The sequence below is a fragment of the Acipenser ruthenus genome, chromosome 4 (genome assembly GCF_902713425.1).
Source record: "Acipenser ruthenus chromosome 4, fAciRut3.2 maternal haplotype, whole genome shotgun sequence".
NCBI lineage: Eukaryota > Metazoa > Chordata > Actinopteri > Acipenseriformes > Acipenseridae > Acipenser > Acipenser ruthenus.
In genome coordinates, this window is record NC_081192.1 from 79,763,138 (window position 1) to 79,780,382 (window position 17,245).

The 17,245-nt window shown below is 39.9% G+C and overlaps 1 protein-coding gene across 4 annotated transcripts in view; it reads right to left on the reverse strand.

Moving 5' to 3' along the window:
- Positions 1-17,245, reverse strand: part of LOC117400437 (oxysterol-binding protein-related protein 10-like) — a 150,256-nt gene that overhangs the window by 102,884 nt on the left and 30,127 nt on the right. For 3 of the 4 annotated variants that reach the window (XM_059022904.1, XM_034000411.3, XM_059022905.1), the window contains 2 exons: positions 17,161-17,240; positions 14,542-14,610 (listed from right to left, as the gene is read on the reverse strand). In XM_059022904.1, the coding sequence (XP_058878887.1) occupies positions 14,542-14,610; positions 17,161-17,240 (149 nt within the window). The remainder of the gene's footprint in view (positions 1-14,541; positions 14,611-17,160; positions 17,241-17,245) is intronic. The other variant, XM_059022903.1, reaches the window with a different exon arrangement.

The window sequence follows — 17,245 nt, forward strand, 5'->3', positions numbered from 1 at the left end:
TAACTCAAGCAGCAGTGTGGAGTAGTGGTTAGGGCTCTGGACTCTTGACTGAAGGGTCATGGGTTCAATCCCAGGTGGGGGACGCTGCTGCTGTACCCTTGAGCAAGGTACTTTACCTAGACTGCTCCAGTAAAAACCCAATTGTATAAATGGGTAATTGTATGTAAAAAATAATGTGATATGTGATATATTGTAACAATTGTAAGTTGCCCTAGATAAGGGTGTCTGCTAAGAAACAAATAATAATAATAATTAGCTGATTTGCACGTTAATCTGAATACTTTTAGCAGCACATTACCCCAAAGACCCCTCTTTCCTGCACAGTCATTTTAATTGTTTACTTTGAACCAAAGAATTTCAATATCAAATTTTACCTTTTGGAAACTACAGGGAACAGGTTCTCATTGTCTTTGCTGACCTGGGGAACATGGCAGGGAAATGGAGGCGGATCAGTAAAGGAAGGAATTTACATTGGCTTGAGATCTATAATGTCCACAATATAGACAGTGCCTTTAATGTCTGGGCCTGGAAAATCTGTTTACAAAATAGGACATTTCAGGTGAAAAAACAAAATGATACTGATATAAATTTGAACCATGCCACAGAAACGAATCAAACAAGAAGCCCCCAAAATAAAAACATACTCAGCTAAACAAATTAACTTCCATTTCAAGTTTTGCTGTAAAAAAAAAACAAACTGTTGTATTGATCTTGTGTAACTCAGGCATAGTTGTTTATACTCCTGGCTGGATGCCTGACAGCATTGCACATGCAATTATTCTCTCTCTCTCTCTCTCTCTCTCTCTCTCTCTCTCTCTCTCTCTCTCTCTCTCTCTCTCTCTCTCTCTCTCTCTCTCTCTCTCTCTCAATTCAATTCAATTCAATTCAAAGTGCTTTATTGGCATGACTTATTTTCCACAGTGTTGCCAAAGCAAATACATACATATTATGAACAGATGCATATATATACAAACAAGGAACAATGGTAACAAAATAATAATAAATAAAATAGAAGATAAATAATAATAATACAGAAATTGAAATATTAAAATAATAATATTGAAACTATTAAATTGTGGCGTGTCACTGCGTGCCCCTCAGGTTGTGGCAGGTGGCTACATATTTGGCAGCCAGTGGAGCTGTGTGTCCCTCCCCTAGGAGGACAGCAAGTTTCTCAGAGTCTGCCATTTGTCTGAAAAGAGGATATTTTTCTTGTATTTTAATGAAGAATGATTCTCTGATATGGCTGTATTTTATACAGTGTAGGAGAAAGTGCATCTCAGTTTCAACCTCTCCTGTCTCGCAGTGACCACAGAGCCGATCTTCTCTGGGCAGCCAGGTCTGCCTGTGTCTGCCTGTCTCTATGGCCAGGCTGTGGTCACTGAGCCTGTACTTGGTCAGGATCTGTCTCTGCTTCGTATCTCTGACAGTGGAGAGATACTCTGCTAGGCTGTAGTTTCTTTTTAGGGCCCGATAGCAATCAAGTTTATTTTGGGATTTTATTTCTGTGTCCCAGTGTTCCAGATAGGAGTTTTTGGTTTGTTTTATAATTTACTCTCTCTCTCTCTCAACACAAAATGTGTAAAGTAATCTAACTGTTGTTTACGACTGTAAGTTGCCCAGGATAAGGTTGTCTGCTAAGAAATAAATAATAATAATAATAATAAATGTATAAGCCAAACATCTCTCTCTCTCTAAGTTCAAATACATTATTGGCATGACAAGTTCAACAAGTATTGCCAAAGATACAATGCATGAACACAAAGGAACAGACATGAAATAAACAATTATATATGTGTCAGGCTTGTCTTATGTGTCTCTGGCCCTGTGGCAGGACACTACAAACTCTGTAGCTATTACTGCTCCATCTCTCCTCTCCCTTAGAAAGAACTGCAGTTTCTCCTCTTGGCTCTGGAGCTGAAGCCCTGTATTATGCCTGCCAGCCTGAGGGAGTATCTCTCTCTCGGCTCTCTGTATCTCTCACAGTGGAGGATGAAGTGGGTCAGTCTCAATCTCTCCACTGTGGCACTGGGTACAGAGTCGCTCCTCTCTGGGTCTCCACTGTGCTCTGTGCCTTCCTGTTTCAATAGCCATTTTGTGGTCACTGATTCTGTATTTAGTTAATAGGTGTTTGTTTTGGGGGTTCGTGATGATAATTAGATACTTTGCCAGGGTGTATTCTCTGTTGAGAAAACTGCAGAGATAATTTGTTCTCTCCAGTAGAAGGTGTAGTTTTCTACCAGGGCACAGCCTAGTGTTTTTTTCAGTGCCTTATGTGTGATGGGCTCAGTGCCAGGGCTCTTCTGGATATTAATGCCAGTTTTGGAGGAGAGGGATGTCATGTAAGAGTTCTTTTCTGTATGGGGATTAGCAGAGGGACTCTCCCCAGTTGTTTGGGGATTCTCCTTTACAGAAGGTGTGTGATTTCTGTGGGGGTTTCATCCCACTCTGAGTAATCTGCACTCATGGTTGTACCTCAGACTTCACTCCCATAGAGCAGGATTGGCTGAATTATGCTGTCAAACAGCTGGAGTAATAATTGTGTCGAAAGATTAATTGCAGCCAGTGTTATTTTAATGGTGTAGTATGCTCTGAGAGCTGTCTCTTTTAGTGCTTTGATTATAACCTCCTGATGCGCTTAAGGTAGCTGTATAAGAGGCTGTAGTCAATTTCTGGTTGTTTTGGGCTTTTTTTGGAACACCATGATTTTGGTCTTGTTCAGGTTGAGCTTAGAGCCCATGTTTTACAATAGGTCTCCAGCTGTGTCAGGTTGTGCTGCAAACCCTCCTGTGTGGGGGACAGGAGGACCAGGTCATCTGCGTACAGCAGGCACTTCACCTCAGTGTGGCCGAGGAACAGGGCTGTGGTGGGGCTGAGGTTACAGCCCTGTCTCACTCCTCTCTCCTGCCTAAAGGGACCTGTCTGCTTTCCATTAGTCTTTACTTTACACTGTATCGCTGAGTACATAGATTGAATTGTGTCGTACACTTTTCCACCAATCCCTGACTAACAGTTTGAGGTACAGGTGCCAAATAGAATCAAACGCTTTCTTGAAATCAATAAAGCAGACGAATATCTTGCCTTTGTTGATGTTGTGTACGTGTTTGTTGATCAGTGTGTTTAGAGTAGAGATGTGGTCAGTAGTGTGGGGTTTTGGAAGGAATCCAATCTGGCTCTTATTTATAATATCTTGACTCATTAGAAACTGGGATATTCTGGGATTTAGGATGCTACAGAATAGTTTGCTGAGGTTACTCCCCACACAGACCCCTCTGTAGTTGTGTGGATTGAGGGTCTCCACTCTTGTAGATGGGGGTGATGAGCCCCTCTCCCCACTGCTTAGAGAAGTGTCCAGAGAGCAAAACAAGGTTAAACCGCCTCAGCAGAGCTGCCTGCAGGTCAGAGTTGCCATGCTTCAGCATCTCATTGAGGATCTGATCGGGGCCACTTGCTTGTCTGGATTTCAATTTGGAAATGTGTTCTCTGATCTCATCAGTGGTAATGGGGGGGTGTAACAGAGAGCGAAGGGATCCGAGCTGTAAGACTACTTCCCAACCAGAAGGGGCATTGATAAAGTCATTGTTGCGCTTTCCTGAAGATGGCCAAACTCAAGGCTGGGGGGGAACCGGAAGTCGGTCATCTCAGAGGCGGGCCGTAGCTGCAGTAACACCGAACATGTCTATTGTAATCAGCTGGGTGCTGCGTGCCGATTGGATACAGCGTGGCTCCAGTCTGATTGCAGGGAGTTTTGTGTTTCAAGAGGGGGGCAGTTACACTGACTTGAGGCTGTGTGTTAATTCGCCGGAGCACAGGTTGATTTGTGTATTGCAGAGGATTAGGAATGGTACGCTGACGCCACGGAGCCAGCAGAGGATCCACTGCACTTTCCCCTGCACAGCCCAACACAGCACAGCACCTCACTGCACAGTATGGTCAGACCCTGTGGCATTAAACCTGGACTGCACCAGCACAGCTGTGATCGCGGAACAGGAGCAGAGCTGCACAGCAGCAGGATTATTTATTATTGTTATTTTGGGACTGAGCATTGTTTTGCTACCAAGTTACCACTGCTGGTAACCGGCAGCGTTTGTTATTAGTTAACACACCTTTTGTTGCTTTGATTTAAATAAACAGCCAGGTTACTAACAAAACCTATTATTGTTTGGACTGCCTTGGTTATTTTGCACCACAACGCCATCCTTGCCACAGGTTGTCTAAGGGGATTTGGTAGTCTTTAAATGGCTGCCTCCAGGGAGCTCAGTTTGTTTAGAATGTCAATTTGTTGGGGTGTGAGGGTGTCAGTTTGGATTCCTTTATACAGGCACTGGAAATGTTCTGTCCAGATTTGCTATTCTGGATTCTTTTCATTTTTCTTAAGACTTTTTGGGGTTTTTTTTCTTCAGTTGCTTTCAATATGGTGTTTAAATCAGTAGCTGCAAGATTTGTTTTTTATTTTGGGTCTGATTGCTGTTTTTGTTCAGGAAAGTATTAATCGTGTCTTTTACTTTGGAGTGTTTAGGGCTTGTTGGTATTTTTCTCTGCTGTCCTGATTCCAGCTGTACTGTGGAGGTTTGCAGAGGGGTTATTGTGTTGTGGTTTTGGGATTTGTTTAGGTAGAGGACAGTCTGACAGTGGTCTGATAGGTTTTACTGTCAGTGCATTTATATCATTGATGTCCAGCTGTCGTACAGGTGATTCTCAGGTACGATGGTGTGGAACTGGACCACATGGACATTGGGGAAGTTCAACCATGCACTGATGAGTCGTTGATCCTCTCAATGACTCGGGTAGGCGTGTCATGCCTGGGAAGCACGACAGATATTATCATTTTTGCTGATGGGAATTTGTGTGTTGCCGTCTCCGCTATTTGATGTAACTGCTTGACGATGTAGGCATCCCGCTCTATAGGTCATGGTAGGGTGTCGTATTTTTATTTTGATTAGCGAAAAGGCATTTTCGTTAAGATATTTTCCGTTTGAGTATATTAATACAGCTACATCGATGGGGCTTGTTTTGTTGTGGATTTCATCACGCTGCTCCTGGGTTACTACTTTTTGTTCATTTTTTATTTTCTGTACTTTGCCTTTTATTTGTTTGAGCTGCTCAAAATGTGTCATTTGGGAGTTAATCTCCTCTTCTGTTTCGACCGCACTGCCACAGTCTTTAACAATGTTGATGGCTCTTGCTCTTGAGGGGGACTCAGGTGGTTTGTGGTTGGTGTGGGCGGTAGGTATCGTAGTCCGCTGGGAGAGTGTTGTGTTGGAGCCTATCTGTGGACTTTGAGCTCAGTGTTTGTGCCTTGGTTGGCTCAGGAACATTGGTTCGTTCGGTGGTTATTTGCTGGGTGCACCGTTTAATAGCGGTGAATGAGTGCTCATATCTGAGCAGACTGTCCTCATTCCCCTGGATCACGACTGTGCCGTGGTTATAAATGTTTCTCGTGAATACGGCGCTGTCCGAAGGCTTCTTTCCAGCAGTTCAGATGCAAAGTGAACATCACTAAATTAGATTTAATTCTTCCGTTATCGGTTTCTGTAAAGTCCGCAATTAACATCTCCAGGTTATTTAGGGTTCAGTTTACAGTACCATAATGCATGCACTTTCATTTTTCTTTCGCTTTAGTTCTCTGCACACTGCAATACCAATAACGGTCACTTGAGGTCCCTGTTTTAGTACACAGCAGTGTGAGGTAAGCTACAGTAGACCTGTCCGTTATCATTCAGCTGTTCACTTGCAGTAGTGTTCTTTCTGTTTTAAGTACCTGGGACACCTTCGATAATAATGCCTATTTTCATAGTGTCCCTTTTCCCCACTGTGCTGTAGTGATTAGGCATGGCTTTTTTTTTTTTAAACTAGGTTATAATATATTTTACAACCACATATTAGGCCTAATCATAAAAGGGTCTCTCTGGAAATGTGGTGATGGCCCAGGGCCTGGTGATAGATGTAAGCAGGAAGCAGACAGGAACAGAAGTTGTCGATTGCAATCCAAAATACTTGTTTTATTATTAAGCAAATAATCAGTGCACAAACAAAATAAACACATTCAAGCACTATTTACAAAAGAAAATGAAACTTCCTAATGCAGGATAACCTGACTTAAAGCAACAGCATAACCCTCTCCCTCTCTCTGCTAAATTTGCATAGAGGTGAGAGAAAAGCAGACACGTGTATTTCATTTAATTAAATTAGAAAAGTGTTCACAGTGAAAGTTCATATCAGAAAAGCAGTAACTTTTATTGGGAAGAAGTTTGTAAGCCAAAAACACAAAGTCTCTTAGGTACTGCAAAGAGAAAGCAATCTTTGGCAGAATTACATTTTAAAGTGGTGCACCTATTTAAGTTTTACCGTAATAGAAAACAAGTATTGTAACAGAAAAACTGTAAAGGAAGAAAACGAGCATCTAATTTAATTGGCTTGAGAGTGTGTTCAGAGTTTCTTATTTAGAAGAAGAGGTAAGCTTGATTTGGAAGCAGTCTTTAAGCTAAACACAGGTATTCTAATTTGGAGATAAGTGGAATATTTTTTTACATCCAAACTGAATTTATTGGTAAGCCACTATGTATAATCTTTATATCCACTAACAAAAAGTACCTCATGATACTAAAAAACCAAGTTAATGAGCTGATGTCCATTACCTCACTATGATAAAGTATCTATAAAATTAATGAGCGCTTAGTTATAAAATAAGCATGTACGCCTTTTTCTTATCAGTGAAGATAACGTGTTGGTAGTTTCTTAAGTCTGGCCAAATCATGACTTCATGCAATTGATTTGGAAAAGTGCTTATGATGTAGTTTCCTATTAATTAAAAAAGTAACTACGGCTAGCAAGCAGGGCCCCTTGAATTCTTGTCTACAGGTTGTCTGAAAACTGTTGAAGCAGGATTTTTTAGGTAGAGAGAGAAGACAAAAAGCTGAACAATAACGAGCTAACATCTCTTTCTGGTGAAAATAAATGGACGTGCGACTGTAAGACTTAGTGGTTTTAAACAAAGGCTCATGTCAAATTTTTTGACAGTTTTTGTCCAGTGTCATTTTCTTGAAGCATATTTATACATGAAATAGAGCTGGTATTATATATTTAATATCTCTCTCTCGCTCTCAATTTTTTTTTCAATTCAATGGTGTTTTATTGGCATGACTAACAATTAGCAGTGTTGCCAAAGCAATTACATAATACATTAAACAATATATCATGTAAACATTATGAACATTCATTTACTAAATAAAATAAATTGTTAATAAGTAAATAAATAAAAATAATAAATAACATAACAATGACCATTGGTAAATAAAACTTAACACTGAACTTTGGTTAATCCCCCAAAGCAGTGCAGAGTGCTCACTGCGTGTCCCGCAGGCTGTGACAGGCAGCTACATATTGATTCAATATATGGATTCTTCAATGTCTGTGAGGGTTTTGTGAATGTGTTTTTCTTTTTTTCTGTTTTAGGGTGTGTTTGCATTGTTTTAGGGTCTAGGGTTGTGTGGTTGATGATGTTTCTGATTGGATATTTGTCTTTGTTTTTTCCTTACAGTTTTTTACATTCATCATCAAACCATTTCTTTGGGTTTCTTTTTTTGAGATTTGTCTTTTTTGCTGCTTTTTCAAATATTTCATTTATGTGTTTAACAGCCAGATTTACTCCTCTCCCATTAGGTTGGTACTGTGTGTTGTGGAAGGCGTTAATAAGATTACTAATTTCAATAGATCCAATTGCTTTGTTGAATTCATCTGTGCTGTTTGGAGCCCATCTATCTGTGTGGTTTAGATTGTACAGCTTGCTGGGTTGTATCAGTGTGTTGCTGGGCTGGTCTGTTCTTTTCAGGAACACAGTTGATTTGACTGTGGTCTGACAGGGGGGTTTGTGTCCTGACAGTGAATACATTAACAGAGGAGGGGTCCAGGTCAGTGATGGCATAGTCAACTACACTAGTTCCAAGAGATGAGCAGTAGGTGAATCTACCCAAAGAGTCTCCTCTGATCCTGCCATTAATGATGTACAGACCTAAGTCTGAGTTATTTCTCTGTACTGTGGTAGGTGTGACGTACAGAGGAGTCTGTACATGGTTGTTTCCATGAGTGTTAATGCAGTCAGGCTGCGTGCCTGTCCTGGCACTGAAATCCCCACAGAACAGCACTTTCCCCAGGGCCTGGAAATGGCCGATCTCTATGTGGAGGTTGTGAAGGGATTCCTCATTATAGTATGGGGATTCGGGGGGGGGGGGGGGGGGGCATGTAGGCTGCACACAGGTATATGTCGTTATCTCAGGGCTAGGTATTTGTTTATTTTTAGCCATTTTTGTTGATAAACTCAGGGTCTGTGCTCTTCAGCCCGAAAGCTGAGGAATACAGGCCCTTGATGTTCCAGCAGCTAACTGAGAGAGATCTCATCTTTTGTTTTATTTTGATTTGAATATTAGCTTGGACTTAAATGAAAATAATTAGACATGCGACTAGAAGACTTAGTGGTTATAAACAAAAGCTCATGTCAAATTTCTGACAGTCTTTGTCCAGTGTCATTTCGTTGAAGCACATTTATACATGAAATGAGCTGGTGTTATATATTAAAAAATCTCTCTCCCTCTCTCTCTAATAAGGACACTGTGGTACCGGTAATATATCATCAGTTTGAAGATTACCTCACATATTTTGGAGATTAGAAGTAACAGACAAGAGATCATATGCAATTAAATTTAAAAAGCTGAGTGCTGTTTGGTCGTATTCAGATCCCTCTGCCTTCGAAGACAACTCTTGTCATTACTTATATCCTACACTACACTTCCATATATTGGGAGGCACGCATAATCTTGAATTTATATCTCACTTATATTGAAGCATTGCTAAGGGATAGAAATTATATTTTAGCTTTAGAGTGTGGCATATTGAATGCTTTAGGATTTATCGGTGGGCGCTTCGCATGTCTGGCCTAAGGGTGAAACATGTGAGAAGCATAATTGTATTCAAGTCTTAATGCTGCTAAAATTGTAAAGGCACTGGATCGCCCAGATTGCCTATTAGCTGGGACCCGACGTGGTCTGTAACCAATCGATCCATTTTTAAGCATTTAATAACCTGAAGGAGCAATACTACTGCTCTGATTCATTAAATCTCCAAACCTGAATGGGTCTGTGTGATTAACTTAATTACTTAAAAGTTGTCTGGATATATTGTAAGCCAGTGCATGAACAATCCACTTACAGGAGTCCAAAACATCTGTGTCCTCCTTAAACATCTTCCCTGAGTGCTCAGAGCATACAACAAGTATGTGGAATCTGAAAGTATCCCAATGCAACTGGTAAACCTAGTAAGAGCAAAATAGTGTGTTATAAGTGTAATAGTAACCCTAACTGCCCTTTGAGGAAACCTAAGCCAGCTGATTTTACCTATGTGCGCAGGCCCAGTCTGCCAGGAAAAATTGAACTGGAAGCTCTCAGACATTAGTGAGGGATACCTTTGTTCCAAGAGAATGTTTTAATGAAGGGGTTACTATTGGCATTAGGTGTTCCCATGGAGAAGAATGAGCTTACCCCACAGCAGATGTGTATTTGGTTATACAAGATCAAACCTTTCTAGTAACTGTGGGAGTGGTACAAGAATGATCCCACCGCTGCCAACAAATGTGGTGATGGCTCAGGGCCTGGTGTCAGAAGTGGACGCAGGTAACCCGGCATGCACTGGGAAGCCTGTAGCCTGGTGAACAAGTCCGAGGGCAGACTTGAGGCTGGCAGGGGAAAGTGTAGTGTGCACAGGGGTAGGGGGTCAGGGCTCGTAGATGACGCAATCAAACATGAAGACATAAGCCCGATATCTACTCCTGCAAGGGAGCCTGGCTCTTTTGTACAGCGGTATCAGTGCTGTGCTTCAAAATGGGAGGCCCCAGGTTCACGTCCAACCTCTGCCTGTGAGAAGCCCCTGCCTGCAGGAACCGAGGTTCGCCACATTGGTCATAGATGCAATTGCAGGGAAGCAGACGCACAACAGAAGTTAAGGTTGCAATCTTGTTTGTTTTTTTCTTTTTCTTATTTAAAAACCTGAATGAGAACATCACTAACTCAAAACAAAGAATGTTCTTTAAAAAAACTAAGTCTGAGCTTTAAAATGGATTTTATCAAATTGTCCTTCTGTTATACAATGACGTACGATCGGAGTGATGGAGTGTGTTTCCCTTTTGAATGCACTCCGTCACACACTCTCATTTTTCTTTCACTTCAGTTCTCTGCACACTGCAATGCTGAAGGTCACTTAATGTCCCTGTTTTAGTACACAGCAGTGTGAGGTAAGCTACAGTAGACCTGTCCATTATCATTCAGCTGTTCACTTGCAGTAGTGTTCTTTCGGTTTTAAGAACCTGGGACAACTTCGATAATAACTTATATTTTCTTAGTCCCCCTTTTCCCCACTATGCTGTAGTGATTAAGCATGGCTTTTTTTTTATATAAATGTAGGTTATAATATCTTTTACAACCACATAATAATAAAAAGGGTCAAAGACAGCCAATGTGTCCCAGTACTGTACAAGAACAACATAGCCCCTTTTGTGTGGTTGCTTTAAAAAAAAAAACAGCACATTGATAAAGTTAACACCCAGAAACATAAAAAAAAAAAATAGAAAAATGTTGTTAACAGTTAGAAAGCTGCAAAAAGTCACGCAAAGACAATTTAGCAGATTAAGCAGAAGATGTAACCTCTAATGGAAGCTTTGAAGGAACCAGGGGTTAAAAGTTGTGGTTGGGGGGCATCAGGTGTCTTTGGAAGAAGTGTTATTTTTTTGTGCGTTTCCATGCATCGTACACTCCTTTACTGCTATGCCCTGAGGAAATGCTGCCTCTCACAAATTACCGTATTTCTTCGAGTTTAAGACTAACCATTGTTTGCTTCTCAAAAATTGCCTGCATCTTAAATTCAAGTACAGCAGTGATGTGTGTATTAAAAATCGCCAACAAAAGACGTGACTACCCCAGTACACAAACAGTAACATGACTTACTGCCGAGAAAAGACGAACCAAAACGTTACTGCCCGATCTCAAATCATCTATGACATACAGGTAACCATTTTCAAAGAAGTGTCATTAGCTTCCTGTGGAATTCACAGATAACTTTTACAATTTCAGCATTTCTAACAAACTGTACCATCTTGGACAGATCAGAAATGCTGATCAGACCCCGATATTTTGAGACATGCCAAGCAATACCACAGTTCAAACTGGGAGAAAAACAGGTGTGAGTAATCACGACTGGAAATGAGAAGCAGCACATACTGTAATGCTCTGTGTGATAGCGGACTGCCTCCATATGCGTAATTGAGGGTGTATCTGTAGATGCATATTTATTTTATGTTTATTTTTTCCTCAGATTTAGGATGGGAAATATGGGCTGCGTCTTAAATGCGAAGGAATACGGTAATAGCCATGAAAAATAGGTGACTCCTATTCCTTGATGCTTTGATCATCATTACATTCAGCAACTGAGCTGTGAAACATTTTAAAAATGTGCCATTTTTATTTTCTAGTTGCTGAAAAACATGTTTTCTTGCTTTGCGTGATGCACATGTGCAATGGAATCTTCAGCCTGCCTTACATTTTGTTTTTCATTATCTCTAATATCACTTAATTGTTGAAAATATTCTGGTCATATTTTTGGTCATGGACAATAGTGCTCTGCATCAATCAGCAAGCAACTAATCCTTGAACTGGTAATTGCTGAAGTTATAATTCCACCGACACCCCTAACAAATGAGGTATCGCCAACATAAGGCTCCTGTATAGCTACTGTAGCTTTATGCATCTGTTTATGAAAATCACATTATCGGTGGTAATGAAACAGAAGGGGATGATGCACCAATTAAGTGTGCCATTTCACAAGTGAATGTGTTTATGTATTAGTTACATTTGTCTATTGGATTTTCTATAATCCACGCCTGTTGAGTGGATATATGCACACTTTATTACAGTAGGTTACTTTTAAAACAGTGTACTGTACTGTACCGCTGTCGTAGGGAATTAGTAGACCGAGGAAAAAGTGGATCGCACAAGCGCAGTAAGGCAAAAGAAAGGTGCGGCAGCAGTTTGATTAAAGGGGAGGTTAACTACATGAATCAACATTTTCTATCTGGTTATTTTATTTGCCAGATCGTATGGAAATGTGTTCACACACCACTTTATTTTTTATTTATTTATTTTCGATCTGTAAAATATATGTGCGATGCAAAGTGTTCAGTTATACTGTAACTTACGTCTCTCTTTATACTAGGCCTTGTGTTAAACGCTTGTCAGCTTTTTTCTGCCTGTAAAAATGTTGTTAATCAGATGTAGTTGATGTGTGATCGCAAAGATTTATTTACTGTATATTAAAAGGTTTCACACGTCAAAATGTCAATCTTTAATCAAAATTAAAATGTTTTAGTAATATATTCTAATGACATACAATCATACAATATTATTGAGGTATTGCAAGGTCTATTATTTTGTCAGTAGGCCTAGCGTTAACTATCACAGTTTACAAAGACGAAATGTTAACATCCTAGTCAAAAAAAAAGACATCAAACATGATAGCTAAATTAGTAAACACGTTTCGTTTTTTTTTTTTTTGTTTGAACAGGAACAGGAGTTTTGTCATGTAGCATATGTACTTAGGTTGGAAAATAAAAACGAGTACTGTCTGTAAAAATAAATGAGTTAGGAACCGCAGCATGGAGCTCAATTTTGTCCATGACTGAAAATCGTGTTTTAACTTATAATCGCTTGCATACCTATCCTTGCAGTGCTGCTTGCACGTTAAATATGTAAGAAAAACATCTCAAGTTGCTATAACGTTTGTTAAACAAACAGACATATAAATGACACTTAAATTCATTTTAAATGATTTATTTTTAGTTTATATCCGATCAACTTATTCCCTGGGCTCGATCTACTAATTCGCCAGACGTAGCACTAGTAGGCGTAAACCTTACAAACAATGGAACCTCCCTTTTAAATTCTAGACAGCGATGCACTTTTTCCCTGGTCTATTTATTCCACAGGCACCGGTACTAGATCAAAGTAGGCAGCAGTGATCTTCGTGGAGTTCATCAACTCATGGACACTGCCACTGCTTTGGAAACCAGTGACAAGCGATCAGAAAGCAGACTTAAGGGGCTCCCAAGTGGCGCTCCACATGGAGTGCAGGATGTGCCCTATAGTCTGGACGTCGCGAGTTTGAGTCCAGGCTATTCCTTTGCCGACCCAGGACGGGAGCTTCCAGGGGGCGGCGCTCAATTGGCCACGCGCCGCCCAGGGGAGGGAGGGTTAGGTCGGCCAGGGTGTCCTCGGTTCACCGTGCACCAGCGACCCCTGTAGTCTGGCCGGGCGCCTGCGGGCTTGCCTGTAAGCTGCCCAGAGCTGCGTTGTCCTCCGACGTGGTAGCTCTTGGGTGGCTGCATGGTGAGTCCACAGTGTGAAAAAAAGCAGTCAGCTGACGGCACACGCTTCGGAGGACAGCGTGTGTTTGTTTTCGCCGTCCCGAGTCAGCGCAGCGGTGGTAGCGGTGAGCTGAGCCTAAAAATAATTGGCCATTTCAAATTGGGGAGAAAATAATAAAAAATAATTGGCAACGGCTAAATTAAAAAAAAAAAAAAAAAAAGCAGGCTCAACTCTCAAATTAAGATCAGTGACTTTTTTAAACCAGCTCCCTCCACCTCTGAACAATGTATATAATATATCGGTAGGTACGTAATGTAACTTTTTTGGCTGTCGGCACAGGGATATATTGTTACGCATACTAATTTGTATTTTTCACCTATTCTGGCACACTTCGATCCCTATCAGCACGAATTATCGGATGTCCGCTGTGTTTACATGAGATACAAGCAAAATCCAGTTGGCATATATAAAGTGAATTGGAAAAAATAAGGGTTTTGACAATGCAAACATTTGTGATCAAAAGTAAATTGAGCATTGTATACCTTGTATTCTGTATCGCTACTGAAACCAATATATTTAAAATGGTAAACAAAAAAAACCCAAAAAAAACCCAACAACTCCAAGCTAAGCAAAAATCTTTCTATACATCCTAATGTAATAAAGAGCAACGTGGAAAAGAGCTGGGATGGTCCTTTCTTGGGAGGTTTTTACTTCATAATGAACTCTTTCTAAACAAAACGTTTATTTAAAAGGGGAGTTTGTTGTTTAAAAATGCGATTAAAAGTGTGTAATATAGTTTTTTTTTTTTTTTTAATCGCACGATTAATCGAGATTAATTTTTTTTAATCGTTTGACAACCTTAGTAAAAATATATGTCTGAATACAGATGGACAGGCATCTCCCAGATTTTGATATTCAGAACAAATGTCCTAATCAAGTTTCACTGGTTCTCCAGGATGTAAAAATGTATGTGGGTCATACATATATATGTGCAGTGAATAACAAAACAATTTGGTTGAGGGGAGGGGCACCCAATCCATAGCCAAAGTCTCATTATTTAAATGCTTTTTGTAAATTAAATGTTTAGAAAGGTGAGACCGCTGCTCACTTTCAATATCTGATTAAGATGAAAACTCACCAGCCCATCTTGGCTGCTACCAGTCTTCTCCACACAGAGGTTTTCATCTGATTCCTTCAATTTTCTTATCTGAATCCAAAGACAAGTGCATTAAAACTATCTGATTATATGCTACATGCTATAGCACACACATGCTTAAATTAATACAATAACAAAACACTGCAGACAACACATTCATTTGTAATGCATTTCTCATTTTCAATTTGCTGAACAGTTTTTTCTCCATTAAGATCAAGCACACAGGACATTTGTGGCAGTATAGGCATCCTCATTTCATGAATCATCAGGACCAGACACGGGTCAGTGTTTCTCATCTTTTTGTTTTTTTTTGTTGGCAACATAGAAGTCCCAACGCAAACAAGACACAAAAACACTTATGTCGACTCCTGCCCAGGTCCAGTCTGTACTGTGAGTCTCCATGCTGGAAAGGTCATGGTTTGTAGATTGACACAACACTCAACATCCTGCTGATAGACTGCCTTGTCCATTTTCTCAAGTAGTTTGTAATGTTATTTATTTCCTGATATACACTGGTCCATCGACTCTTCTGGAAAGTCAAATAACATCCCTGGTTGCTGATCCAACAATGCTAAATATCTGCCCCACCGGACTGATCGCCTCAAGATGACAGTGTCCTTCCCTGGTATTGATTTGCAACAGAAGACACATAATTCCATCTTCCTTGACAAGTACAATCCCCAGATCGCCATCAAGTTGTTCCTATGCCTTCGCCAAAGTGCCAGGGAGTGACATGTATATGTACCATTTTAATCTGCTTTTGCACAATAGTGAATGCACAACAGTGAATGTTGAGGTGAATGAAGACCTTGGGTGACCATCTACCTGTCTAGCTTGTACTCCTTAAAAATATGGCATCCCCAATACACAACATGCTAGGACACTGGTGTAAAACAGAGGTAATTAAAAGCGGGTACAGATTGGGCAATGCCACTGATAAGCCACTGTATAAATTGGATTTTTAAATCACCATTAATGAACCAACAACACACTAAACTCCACATTCAAACAGAATGCAAATACAAAGGGCTTATTTAAAACAGAAAAATCAACAGCATGGCCATGGATCAGTTACTGTATATGGGTAAATACTGGTACAACTGTTATTAAAACAAATATCTTTCAAGCTCATTTCCATAAGTAATCAATACATTGTATTGCAATCAGTGTAAGCAATCAATACAGGTGTTTGGAAATGAAGGCTGTACAGTATATTTGCTTGCTTACTGACATCAGTGACATCAATTTTCAATTTACTTTATTATTAAAAACAGACCTCAGGAGATAATTTAGCACAAATGTCTGGCTCACACACCCAGAAAGAAAAGACTGGAAAAATCCCCTGAAACAGGAAGCAATGGAGAGCAAAGCTCAAACAAGCTTCTAGTGTTTATGAGTGAAGACTATTTAAATGTACTATTATTATTTTGTGTGAGCTAGCAAGTAAAAAGTATTATACAGTGGCAGTATTTAAAAATTCTTCATGTGTCTATTTACAAATGTTTTAAATGATCTATGATGGAGAAACATTTACGGCTAATAAAACATAAAAAATATATATTTTATAGGAAGATATACATAAGACCTCATATACAACTAGTTGTGATAAGGCAAGTTTTATTTAAAAGTTATAAGTTATAAGCACTGATTTTAAGAAAATCATTCTGAAATTCATACAGACAAAGGAGACAGTGCTTAACACTGTCACCACTTGGACATGTAAACTCTGATATAAACTAGCCAAAAAGAAATTTCCTCTAGTCTCCTTTGTTCCAAAATCACAAACAAGAGCTTTAGCCACTAAAATGTGTCTTCAAAATGGCCTTCAAGCTGTTATTGCTGCACCACGGCCTTCAAACTGCTGTACGGAGGAACCCAGTCTTGTTGCCTTACTGCTTTACCTGAGAGGATGCTAATTACACAACTGAGATTTCACGCAAGTATTCTTAAGATTCATGCTTATTCAGGTTATCAAATAAGAGAGGTGAGCCATGATATACTGTAGAGTTTAAATCTATACGTGTATGTGATTAAATAACAAATATCTTACCGTCTAAATGTTAGTTTAAAAACTAATTAAGGTACTTCTTTTGTTAATCTAATTGCGTCCAGTACAATTTGATTTGTCCTTAGGAAACTATAACCCCTTTCACACAGACGAGTTATGACGGCTCAGAACCGGCACTGAAGTGACATTTTGGTCTGTGTGAATTGCTTATACCGTCACAGAGCCGTCATATTTTATGCCGTCTCTGAACCACATCGCCATCAAGATCAAGAATGTGGTAGTAATTGGAGTCTGGAATAAGTTAAGGATTTGTTAACTTTACGGGCTGATAAGAAGGTGAATTCACAAATAGAAGAGACGGTCCGTGTAAACTCATGATATTCAGCGCTAAGTCATGTTTAAAGAAACCACTACCACACACACATTAAAACACCTAATTAATTGCAGCATTTTTTTTCCTCTGGACTGCTTAAAAAAAAAAATCAGTATTCTGTAACAACTTGAGTGCCGTGAGTTACTCCATTCTAGCATTTATCCCCTTTGTACATTTTCCAGGAATGTGTGGTTATAATGTATGGGAATGCATACTGTACCTTAGCATTCCCTTCAGAGTGGGACTTCACACAGGCTTGCAGCTGGTTTATCCAGTACTGCTGCTCCTTGGCATCAGCAGCTGAG